The sequence below is a fragment of the Ovis canadensis genome, chromosome 3 (genome assembly GCF_042477335.2).
Source record: "Ovis canadensis isolate MfBH-ARS-UI-01 breed Bighorn chromosome 3, ARS-UI_OviCan_v2, whole genome shotgun sequence".
Taxonomy (NCBI): Eukaryota; Metazoa; Chordata; class Mammalia; order Artiodactyla; family Bovidae; genus Ovis; species Ovis canadensis.
Genome location: NC_091247.1, coordinates 119,567,295 through 119,580,427, shown reverse-complemented (window position 1 = coordinate 119,580,427; position 13,133 = coordinate 119,567,295). Strand labels below are relative to the sequence as shown.

General features: G+C 39.3%; 1 protein-coding gene across 20 annotated transcripts in view; it reads right to left on the bottom strand.

Moving 5' to 3' along the window:
• NAV3 (neuron navigator 3) overlaps positions 1 to 13,133 on the bottom strand; it is a 902,370-nt gene that overhangs the window by 239,569 nt on the left and 649,668 nt on the right. For all 20 annotated transcript variants that reach the window (XM_069584096.1, XM_069584098.1, XM_069584085.1 and 17 more), the window contains one exon: positions 10,996 to 11,179. In XM_069584096.1, coding sequence (XP_069440197.1) covers positions 10,996 to 11,179 — 184 coding nt within the window. The remainder of the gene's footprint in view (positions 1 to 10,995; positions 11,180 to 13,133) is intronic.

Genomic DNA, 13,133 nt, shown 5'->3' with positions numbered 1-13,133 from the left:
GCTGAAATATCATCCTGATTACACATGAGACAGGTTACTGTGATAACTTATCCTATTAGTGAAATATGGTATGTAAATATCTTACAACCTCTGTCTAATCTTAAATTTCAGCTGACAGTTAATCAGGCCACCTGCATGGTCTGCTTTTGTGGGACCTCAAAACAGTAACTACAGAGAGAGATGCCTGGATAAGATATTACTGCATCAAAGTCCCACGCTCTTTTAGGAATGCAGAACTTCAAGATAAAGGAGAACTCAGGAAACCAGGCTCATATTTCTCTCACAATGTTACCACAAATTAGGTTTTCCACACTGCTTCTACTTACATGTAGCTCAAAACACTACGCTGCTGCATGGATCTTTTCCATTTACAACTTTTAGTGTGGAGGAAAATTATATCCCAATGCATTCAGTGCTCTATTCCAAAGGTCCATTTTAATGCAACTACCTCAAAAAAAACAAAAAGTGGACTCTCGATACTGCTAGATAAAACTATTTTTAAAAAATTATTGATTTCTGTTGGAGTATAGTGGATTTCATGTTGTGCTAGCTTTAGGGGTACAGCAAAGTGATTCAGCCATAAGCTAACATGTATAAATGTGTGTTAGTCATTCAATCATGTCTGACTGGTTGTGACCCCATGAGCTGTCAGGCTCCTCTTTTCATGGAATTCTCCAGGCCAGAATAGTAGAATGGGTAGCCATACTCTTCTCCAGGGGATCTTCCTGACCCAGGGATCAAACCTGGGTCTCCCACATTGCAGGCAGACTCTTTACTGTCTGAGTCATCAAGGAAGCCCATTTTATATATATAAAGGAATCTGAAAACTAACGTATATATATAGAAGAGAATCTGCAAAGTACTTTTCAGATTCTCTTCTATATATATTGGTTATTACTACTTTAAGCAAAAAATAAATAAAATAACAAACGTTGGCAAAGACTACCCTGAGTGAAAAATGTGGATTATTTAATACTTCTGAACACTTAAAAAGAATTGTAGTAAGCACAAAATATGTTAACAAATCATTGCTTAGTATACACATTCATGAAAATGACATATAAAATAATGATATAAATGTTTGAAGGTCTATGAGAAAGTAGATTTCAAGGAGTCCTTGCAATTGAGCTTCCCTCAATTTACTGCAAAGCAAATGTAAGCATCAGTACAGGAAGTCTCACATTGTTAAGGGGTGACTGAGGTCTCAGAACACTTCTGATGGTGGACTCTGATCCCGAGTCCTCCCCGCAGGGTTGTGTTCATACATCTTTTGAGACTGAGAGGTCAACCAGAGAGAGGTGGGTGCAGGCGGGTGGCGTGGTGTGGGCAATGGGGCGGCCAGAGGCAGAAGCACAGGGCACGGAATGTGAAAAGGAAAATGCTGACAGTGCGCTTTGCAATCAAGAAAGACTCTTGACCCATGGCAAGACTATCGCAGCTGCAGAAACATGCACCTGTCCCAGGTTCAGTTCTTTGCTTATTCTGTCATCCTCTGATTATAATTTGGCTTTCTCTGTATACCTTATGACAGGAAAGTATTCGATGTTTATACTGAAACGACTGTGACAGTTGCATTTTTCCACTGTAAGACCATAAGTTGAATCTCTGATACACAGATGTTAGTGCAAAACAGATTAATACATAATCATTGCATATGGTATAAAATTGCAGATATACTTATGAACTCGATATTTGTTCAGTCACTAACTCATATCTGACTCTTTGCAATCCTATGGACTGCAGAGCACCAGGCTCCTATATCCAGGGGACTATCCACACAAGAATACTGGAATGGGTTGTCATTCTGTAAGGCCGGACCCCGGGGGCCATGATGGGCCACCCCTCCTCTCCCTCCTGCCGGCGGGGGAAGTCCCTAAGGGAAGGCGCCTCCCAGATCCCGGGGACCAATGACAGCACACTTCACCAGCTCAAGCCGCCCCACCCCAGCCACGCAGAAGGACCTGTCAGACCGCGACGCCTCGGCCTGGCGACCTATCCGAACCCCCGTCCATCTAGCCTGACCATCCCTCCCAACAAACATATAAAAACCACCCCCAGCACGGTCTGGGCGCCGACTTCCTCGACCTGCCTCGTTTGGGTCCGGGAACCCCGCCCCGGGAGCGCTTCGCCATTAAAAAGCCTGTTAGACACTCTTTTGGTGTCCTGGTCTTTTCCCTAACAATTTCCTTCTTCAACTCAACATTACCAGTGCCCTATTTGAGAAGACAGTGTTCCAGAAATAGCAAAGATTGAATAGAACGAAAATTTTCTAGTGTTTGGGAGACAAAGTTCATACAATACATAAACAGGAAATCAAAATGTCCTGGAGTAAAATATTCAAGAAATAAATCACAAGTTAATTGAGTCGTGGCTCTGTGATGATACATGAATATGTTTGGTAGTTATAACACCAAATTATGAAACATTGGTTTATATCGTTTTCATCTAGACATGTATGTCACAAAGAGCACAAGTCTTAAAATCTCTAAATTAAGGGGTAAGTCTAATAATTTAAAAGATATATTCTCACAGTTCCCTTGGGAACGTAGAGCTAATTGTGATGTTTTCATTTTCTCCCTGGATAAGTTCAGCTAATTGATTTTCATTTATTTAAAGAAAATAATAAAGTTATTAGAATGAAGAATGATTCTGTCCAAGAATGTGATGCCATAACATGTTGATAAAAAATAATCAAGGTTTAAGCTCATAACATCAAAGGATATCATTACAGATAAAAGGGGCCATCAATGACCAGGAGGCTTCAACAGATTTTGGGCAACTGAAAATAAATGAAGTATTTTTGATAGAGAACACACAGCAAGGGAAGCCTCATCGTACTATACACATGGAGGGGGGGTTCAGTCTGTAAGAGTGAGGGGGGCTGTCAGTCCATAAGAGAGAGGGAGGCTGGACTAGGAAACTGCAGATGAGATGAAGGAGGTACAAAAAGAGGGAGATTAATTAAATACTTATGTCAATTACTATTGCTGCTCACTCTATGACCAGACATAAACAAACCAACTAGTTGACCATCCAAACAAACAAGAAATAAGTTTAACTATAACAACTAAATAATTCCAGAGAAAAGATGCTGGCAAAGAGGGGTCCCTCAATTTATAATATCCCTCTAGAGCAACATTAAATGAGCCATGGCCTGTTCTTTTACTGAAATGTATTCAGTTCAGTTCAGTCGCTCAGTCGTGTCCAACTCTTTGGGACCCCATGAATCGCAGCACGCCAGGCCTCCCTGTCCATCACCAACTCCCAGAGTTCACTCAGACTCACGTCCATCGAGTCAGTGATGCCATCCAGCCATCTCATTCTCTGTAGTCCTCTTCTCCTCCTGCCCCCAACCCCTCCTAGCATCAGAGTCTTTAAAATAATGCCATTTGCAGCAACATGGCATATTACAGTTTCCCATCTCTCCTGGAATAAAATCCACAGTTCTTATAATGGCAACGGGGTCATACTACCTGATCTTTCTCTGAAATATAGCCTACTCTTCTTCTATGTCCTTCTTTCTGATACAGCCAAATTGGGTTATTTCCTCTTCTTGAAAAAAAAAAGAAAAAGAAAAAGAACAGATAGACTCCTAACTCAAGGTCTTAGCTCTTGTTCTTCTGTCTGCCTGACACTCTCTCCTATAGGATAACTGCAGAGCTAATTCTGTTTCCCCCTTTGCTCAGTATCACCTGAGTGAGGACTTTCCCAGAAGCCTGTTGAAATGCAGAAAAACATCTTATTTCCCCTGTTCTGATTTATGCTTCTCTACCAACAGCTGCTCAATTACTAGTACATATTTTTTAATTGTTTGTCTATAACTAAATATAATCTCCAAAAGGGAAAGGATTTCTTCAATTTATTTTATTCTCTGCTGTATCTCCAATGTTTCGAAGAGTGCCAGGAACACCTAAGTGCTTAATAAATATTTGTTGAATATATTAATGGGGGATTGGAGATCAGGGGTTGTAGATTTGATCCCTGGTCAAGGAACTAAGGGACCCCCTGGTGATTCAGATGGTAAAGAATCTGTCTGCAATGCTGAGACCTGTGTTTGATCCCTGGGTTGGGAAGATCCCTGGAGAAGAGAATGACTACCCACTCCAGTGAGCTTCTCTGATAGCTCAGTCAATAAAGAATCCACCTGCAATGCAAGAGACCCGGGTTCGGTTTCTGGTTCGGGAAGATCCTCTAGAAAAGGGATAGGCTACCCACTCCAGTATTCTTCAACTTCCCTTGTGGCTCAGCTGGTAAAGAATCTGCAATGTGGGAGACCTGGGTTTGATCCCTGGGTTGGGAAGAGCCCCTGGAGAAGGGAACAGCTACCCACTCCAGTATTCTGCCCTGGAGAAGTCCATGGACAGTAAAATCCACGAGGTTGCAAAGAGTGGGACAAGACTGGGCGACTTTCACTTTCACCCTCTCCAGTATTCTTGCCTGGAGAATGTATCTTGGAGTATATTTTGCCTGTCAAAGGCAGAAGAAGATGGTGACAGAGGATGAGATGGCAGGATGGCATCACAAATTTACTGGACATGAACTTGGGCAAATTCCAGGACATGGTGAGGGACAGGGAGGGCTGGTGTACTGAAGCTCATGCGGTCGCAAAGAGTTGGCCATGACTTGGTGACTGAACACCACCACTGTGGAACTAAGACTGCACGTGCCACATAGTGACGAAGCTCACGTGCCACAGCTGCAAGTCTGTGTGCTGCAAGGAAAGATGTGACTGGGACCCGAGGTAGCCAAATCAATAAATAATTTTAAAATAATGATCAAATTAATGAATAAAAATTAGTGGCAGTAGCATTTTATTTATCTATAGGGGAATAATTACTAAAGGAAATACCTAAAATAATGAATGGGGCTACCTCCATTTAGCTAGATCAGGCCTGGGAGGCTCTGAGTATTGGGTCATTATTTTTAAACTGTGAGGATATACTTTGAACTACTCTTATGTAATGCATAAAAGAAGTTAGAAGTGTAATGGACAGAACTGATCAGAGAAAGTGGGAAATAAAGGGAGAGTGAAGAGGTTGACTTGAGGTATTAATTTTGATCTGTAATTTTATTATACATTGATATGACCTTAAAGTGAGAGGAGGGAAGATGAAAATGGCTGGTTTGAGTGTTTATTACACACTAAGAGTTGCGTTAAGGAGGCACTTTAAATAAAAATTATGTCCTGTGGTCTTCTCAATACCCTTTTGAAAAAGTTATCACCATTCCAATATTAGAGGTAGGAACACTGTTATATGAGCAGGTTAAAATAACTTGGCTCACGCCACATCACTGGGAATTGGTAGGCAGAAGTGAAACCCATGTTTGCCAGATGCTAAAATAACCAATACTATAGAGATGATACGCCGTCATAACAGCAGAACTATGAATAGCTGTCAATCTTTGAAAATACTGAATAAAAGCATAGAACATAAGCACTGTGTACATATACACTCTTACTATTATACCCTTTCTTGGCTTCCTCAATCAATCAATCAAAGAATAATTTCTTTCCCTTCAATTATTTCTCTCTGGGAATAAAAAAAATCCTGATATTAAAAAGGAGATTCATAAACGTCTTTGTTGTTTGTTTCATTTTCTTTAAAGTTTAATTGATTCACTGTCGTTTTTGAAGAGCACACTATAATCCACAACACAGAGCTGAATTAAGCAGCTAATTGAGGCCGGGTTCATGAGGGCTTAAATTACCAGAGCTTTGCTGTCATCTTAAATTAAACTTCCTCTACACTTCTCAAGATTTATAACCCCAGGCTGAAAAGCTGTAAACTGCCCCAGTTTCACAATGAATCTCCCAGAAGGAAAGGATGTTTCCTGGAAAAGGGGAAGGCAAATGTCTCTCATGGAAGAGGGTTCCAAAAGCAATGTGTGTGGCAGGGGTCACAAGAACCTTGGCAAGGGGGCTGTAAAGGGAGCAGGCAAGTCACTCAAAAAGCATGTGCCCAGAGATTTTGCAATTTGACTTGTGAGTCCTGTAGGAAGGAGTAAGTTCATCTAAACAGCAACTGGACACATTCTTGACTTCCTCCTACAAAATGAAAAGCAGAAGGGACAAATGATCCTCTGTGGGGATCATAATCTCCCAAATTGCCCAAATAGCTCTTAGTTTAGTTCAGAAAGATTTGTTATCACTGCCTCTAATACTCTATCACCTATGTAATTTCTTAGCTATATTTTCACATGCATTTTCTTTCTTTCTCACATGTTTCATGAAAGACCAAAAAGGAATATATTCAGGGATCAGTGAGGATGAGGCGAATAATTTCATGCATCCAGATAAAGTCTGATGGTTCCACTACATACCACTCTGAGACTAACTATATCAGGACCACCTAAGAATCCAGAATACATTTACCTTTAATATAGTATTTTTATAAATATACATAGTTTTCATTTTAAATGACCTACCATTGCAACTTTAAATGTTAGAGTCTTCCTTCTTAAAGTTAGAAGCAGCTATAATAGATTTATTCATTTTTACCTTAAATCACTTCAGAAATCATTACTAAGCACCTCCTGTGTATAATGTTCTGGTTTAATCCCTTGAAAAGTATGAAAACATAAAAACACTACTCTCCTCTCAGGGCTTACGATCTGGAGGGGAGGAAGTAGCAATAACAAACAATGACGTAATAAATATGCTTTAGGTTAGAGAGTGATCAGGGCTATGGAAAGGAAGGGAAAGCACAGCACCAGGATGGATGGGCAGCCTGTAGTGTTAGCAGAGCGGTCAAGGTCACCATCAGTGAGAAGGTGACACGGGAGCAGTGGACTTAAAGGAGTGAGACAGTCAGCCAAGTGACTCTCGGAGGAAGAGCACTCTAGGCAAAGGAATCAGACACAGCGTGTTTCCTAAGTGGGAGCAAGCTGAGGCTATTTGATGTCATCTCAAGGCTCTGAGCAGAAGAGTGACATCTGCCAGGTGTGTGCAGTGAGTTTTAGATTCTGACCCAATGAACCCCCAGAACAACCTCATGATAATGGTGCCATTGCCCTTTTAGCAAATGGGAACCTGAAGCACACAGAGGTCAGGTAAGTTTCCCACAGTCACACAACCAGAAAGAGGTGGAATTGGGATCCAGGCACAGGCAGTCCAATCCTAGAGGTGAGCTCTCAACAAGAAGATCTGTCCTTGAAAAGGACACACACAGGCACCTGTGCCCACCTCTATGCACGCAGCCACACAACCACAAACACACACTCAAGAGGAGAGAGGAAGCTGAGAAGTCGGAGGAGAGTTTGCCACCCCCACTCTATTTCTCTCGGTTCACATTTGATTTTCTCTCTTGTATATTTTACTTGTTAACCTTTAGATCAAAATGTCTATTTGCATGAGAAATGTTCAAATGGAAACATTTAGTGTTATGCTCAAAAGAGCAAAACAAATAAGCAATTCTTAGTGTACAAAATAAATATTGTGGAAATCTAGGCAGTTATGCCAGTTTATTTAATAAAGTGAACAAAACAAAAACATTCTCATGAAACAAGGTGCACTAAAATCCTTTCAGGCCTACCAAGAAAAATATAAGAACATTTTCTGGCTAAATATCTAGAATAATATAGGAACCAGTCATTTAAACCGTTCGCGTGGAAAGAGCTTTGAAATCAACAGAAAATCTTCATAAATCATGATTTATGACTCACATGTCAAGCAAACAAAGAGAAATGTGTCACTGGGATTTTTTTCACATTTATCACCTTGGTTCTCTAGTATGGAGACTTAAACCTTTCCCATGTATACTGTCAACACAGGTTTTGAAAATGCTTAAATATGTTATCACATTTCAGTTCACATAAATTATAATCATATACTATTTCACTATATCAACCTTTAGCAATATTTAAGTAATATTTTAGCAACCTTTAAGCAATATTTCTGTCTCTGCACAACATTGTAAACCCTAATTCCTTTGGCAAATTTTACTCATTAGTGAATGATTAATAAAGAAAAATTACAGTTTCACCAAAAAAAAATGAATGTACTAAAAGGTCATGGAACAATAAGGGATATTTGTTTTTACTCAATATTGCAAATGTGCTTCTGTTCTTTAAGCTTGTCTTGGCATTTTGTGATGTTGTGTGAAACTGTGCAGGAATCAAAGTGAAAAATATGATCTATAGTGTAAATTCTTTGAATTTCTTTAAGAATGGAGAAGGAGAAAAACAAAACATACACTTTATTATTAACTTTGGAGGGGGTAATTGATAGAAACAGATCTAGATTGCTTATCAAGCCTGCTGCTGCTGCTAAGTCACTTCGGTAGTGTCTGACTCTGTGCGACCCCATAGACAGCAGCCACCAGGCTTCCCCGTCCCTGGGATTCTCTAGGCAAGAACACTGGAGTGGGTTGCCATTTCCTTCTCCAATGCATGAAAGTGAAAAGTAAAAGTGAAGTCGCTCAGTTGTGTCCGACTCTTAGCGACCCCCATGGACTGCAGCCCACCAGGCTCCTCCGTCCATGGGATTTTCCAGGCAAGAGTACTGGAGTGGGGTGCCATTGCTTTCTCCATTATCAAGCCTACACAGATGAAAATAAGTATTAATATCTGAAATAGAGCATTCTCTAAAACATATAATAAATTCTGTTGAAATGAAGACTTTGAGCTCCTCTTTATCATGACCCTAAGTAAGCACTACATTGAGTACAGTAAGTACTCTTATTTGTTAAATTACCAATCCAAAAGGTAATTAAATCCAATTTATCAAAAGAAAAAAATTAAGTCTGGGTTCCCAGGTGGCGCTCATGGTAAAGAACTCCCCTGCTATCCCAGAATTCAAGGACACTAGTGAAAAGAATGGGCTTCCCAATGCTTTTTATAACATTTTACTGAAAAAAACAAGATAGCTCTCTCCAAGATGCTGTAAAATGGCCATGCCTATTCTTTACATGATTCTATATTTTAAAATATTATACAGCTTCATAATATCCATGCATATCTAGCAAGAAGAGAAAAAAGATCTCCCCCAAAGGGTTATAACCACTGAGAAGTCTGGGCAAGAGACTCCAATGGCACATACAGAAGAGTGAGGAAAAGAAGTGACAAATGGCGGCTCATCTCATTTCCAGAGTCAACATTCTTTGCACGATACCATTTAACTTCCTGTATTTTTCTAGCTACTATTCTTGCTTCTTGTCTATTCAAATGGCTTGAACCAAACTCTAAGAAATATTATTTCTGGCAGGTCTCAAAATCTAGCCCACCACCCCCCAAATGAATAAGTTGTATGTTTTATTTTTCTCCTCTATTCTTAAGGAAATCCAAAGAACTTATACTATAAATCTTTTTTTTTTTCACTTTGACTCCTGAACAGTTTCACATAACATCACAAAATGCCAAGACAAGTTTAAAAAGCAGAAGCACATTTCCATTACTGAGTAAAAACAAATATTCCCTTATCACTCCACGGCCTTTGTAGTACATCCCAAATTTTTTGGTGAAACTATAATTTTTCTTTATTAATAATTTATTAATGAGTAAAATTTGCCAAAAGAAGTAGAGTTTACATGGTTGTACAGAGACAGAAATATTGCTTAACGTGAAGCAAGGAGGGGTTGACAGACGAAAGAGGAGATTTCTGAACTGTTGAGTGTCTGTCAATAAGTGGGAAATGGTTTGTGAATGTATTTTGGAATTTTATGTTAGTTTTTTCAGTCAGTACTAATTGCCAAAAACAAACTCAAGGCAAACTGTATTATTAGGTTTTAGGTTTGGCTTCTAAGATGGAAAAAGTTAAATATTTACATATATTTGATACATGTGTATATTTTAGAAGATGATACAGAGTATTTTTGTACTGGACATTCTCTCTCCTTAAGAAAAACAATCCCAGCTTTGTATGCGATAGAACTAATGAGCTGATAACCCAAACACTGATCAGAAACAAATAAACGATTTGCATGAAACCTGTTAATCTTGTTCAGTGATCATTTTTTGACGTGCAAACTTAGCTAGGTTTGTTTAGTCCCACTCAGCACCAATCTGGGTCTTTCTGTGAAAGCATTTTGTGGATGTGGTCTAAAACCATAGCATTTGACTTTAAGTAAAGGAGATTATGCTAGATTATTGCTAGGATAGTAGACCCAATTCACTCCTTGAAAGGTCTTAAAAGCCGGAGTGCAGCCTCCTGGAGGGATGAAATTCCACCTGTTTATAGCAGTTTTGGCTCAGGCTCACACTGTCAACCTGTCCTCTCTGTTGGGCTGTGGTTTGGCTTCAGATTCGCCTTGCCAGCCACACAGTCACATGAATCAATTCTTTACAATGAATCTGTTAACACTATTTTTTACTGACTCTGCTTCTCTGGCTGAATCATGACTGATGTAATTCCAAACTGAAAAAAACAGTAATGAAAGAGTAAAGGGTGTTGTAATGGTTTGTCAGCACTCGATCCTAGCTGTGTCTACATGTACCCACAGACTCAAGTAAGACAAACATAACCTGTGTATATAAATACACACATACACATGTACACAGCTGTGCACACATACAATCTCACATCCAAACAGCATGGTCCCACATACTCAAACTCCTATGTTTAACAGGCCTAAACTTTTTGACAGATTTAATGATTTAACCAGTCAGAAGCATCGACAAAAGAAAACTATACAACTGGAGACCAGGACTCCAAAAGTACATTCTAAATAAGAAGACAGTAACTGTGACACACAGCTTACAAGAAAGACACTTTACACATTTCAATACAAACCACCATCACCTGTAGAAAACAAACACAAATATTTCACCTAAAAAGTGACAAATGTTGGTTATCCAAGCAAAAGAGGTTTTAAATTCTATAACATTAGTCAAATAATCGCATTACATTGATATAGCTACATAAATATGCTGACCAAACTCACAAACAAAAACTTATAAAAACAAGTTGCCAGCATCCCACCCTGGCTGTGTCTACATGCTCCCACAGACTCGCATTGATGTAAATTCATTTTAAACACATCCCCCCCTTCCCTCCCTTACCTGGACTGCATATCTTGCTGGGTTTTGGCCTGGCTGGCTTCTGCTTGAGGGGAGGCGTGGGTGACGCGTTGTTGAAGCTCCACCAAGGATTGATAATACTGCTGCTGGTGGTGCTGCTGCTGCTTGTAGCGAGACAAACTGAAAAACAGCCCTAGAATGGCTTTTAAGTTTCCATTTCTTATTTCTGTATCAAGCGGAAAATATAAAAACAGTATCATATAAAATTGTTTTTTTTTAACAAAAGAAATTCTAGAAGCAGTTTGCAAATTGCTTCCAATAGACCCTTAATAGACTAAATCTTTGAAGACGGAAATAAAACTTGGTTTTCTCAGTCACACATTTAAGTAAGTCTGATTTTCTAAAACATGCTAACGTTTTTACATAGCTTGGAAATTTCAGAGAGAGAACAAAGTTTACTCAAGGGATGCTCTTTGCTGACCCTGAACTACAGTTTTTCTCGAGTTAGCTTCTTCATGCAAATGGATAGGCGCTCTGGTTTGTGTTCCTCATTTGATTTATCATTCTGCTTATCTCTCAAATGGGCTTCCCAGGTGGGTCAGTGGTAAAGAATCTGCCTGCCAATGTAAGAGATTCAGGAGACACAGGTTCAATCCCTGGGTCAGGAAGATCTCCTGGAGCAGGAAGTGGCAATCCACTCCAGTATTCTTCCCTGGGACATCCCTTAAACAGAGGAGTCTGGCGGGCTATAGTATATTGGGGTCTCAAAAGAGTCTGACGTGAGCACACACACACACACACACACACACACATTTTCCCTCACAAATGCACACAGCTGTTACCAGCGGAGGGATGCCCATGAGCTAGAGAAAGAAAGCCACTTATATGCTCAGTGGCCTGCATTATAAATACTGATGCTATATGATGCTGCTGCTTCTGCTAAGTCACTTCAGTTGTGTCTGACCCTGTGTGACCGCATAGACGGCAGCCCACCAGGCTCCTCCGTTCCTGGGATTCTCCAGGCAAGAATACTAGAGTGGGTTGCCATTTCCTCCTCCAATGCATGAGAGTGAAAAGTGAAAGTGAAGTTGCTCAATCGTGTCCGACCCTTAGTGAGCCCATGGACTGTAGCTTACCAGGCTTCTCTGTCCATGGGATTTTCCAGGCAAGAGTAGCTGGAGTGGGGCGCCATTTCCTTCTCCACTGATGCTGTATGGGTATACCTCATAATAACTGTTAGCAGCATTCTAAATCACCCACCAACCAATTTATTAAAAAACTATGTATCTGTCCTCCAAAGAGCAGATGGCACCATAGTTATCCACTTTAATGTTCCAATTCTTTTATTTTTAGTTCACATTACATATTAAGAAATAATTAATATCATTTTATGCATGGCTTTAGATGCATGCTTATTATGCATATGTAATAGTGTAAGTAGAATAAGCATAATAGAATAAGTAGAATTTCTAGTTCTAAACACATGAGGCTCCTGTGTAAGTTTTTCTAACATTGAAGAAAAAATTAAATGCACAAAGTAGGCCATAATATGAGCTAGTTTTTTTCTTCTGGAGTTATAATTTTAGAATTAGAAAAAGAGAGGCCAGTAAAGCTAGATATAATGCTATGCAACCAATAATCACACTTTAAATGAAACTTGCCATTGGCAATCAAATATATCCTCTTATGAGGTCAAGGTTTTATGCCTTCTTTTCATAATTGAGAAACATTAATAAACTACTTAAATGTCTTGCCCTCTGATGGTTTATAATGTCACACACACACACTATGCAGTGGAATTATTCATATAAAATAAGGCTGAGTTATTATAACCCCCAACCTTCCTCACAGGGGCCATAACTATAGGCTTGATCAATATGAAGCTACAGTGAGAAAGTATAAATTTTGGGGGGTGAACCTGCAAGTATTATTTTTCTCCTGTGAATCTTATTGAAAGATATTCTTTAAATTTCTTGTTTTATTACTATTCATGTTAAATAAATACAGAAAATCATTTTGACTATTCAAATATTTTTAGGAGATAAATAAAAAGCAACAGGCTTATGTTAATAAAAAGATGTCATGTTAAAAGGAAGAGACATAAAACCAACAAATAGTAACATTCCTCACCTACTTTCGACCTCTTAGAAAGTAAAGTATTATCCTGGAGAATTTTCTCA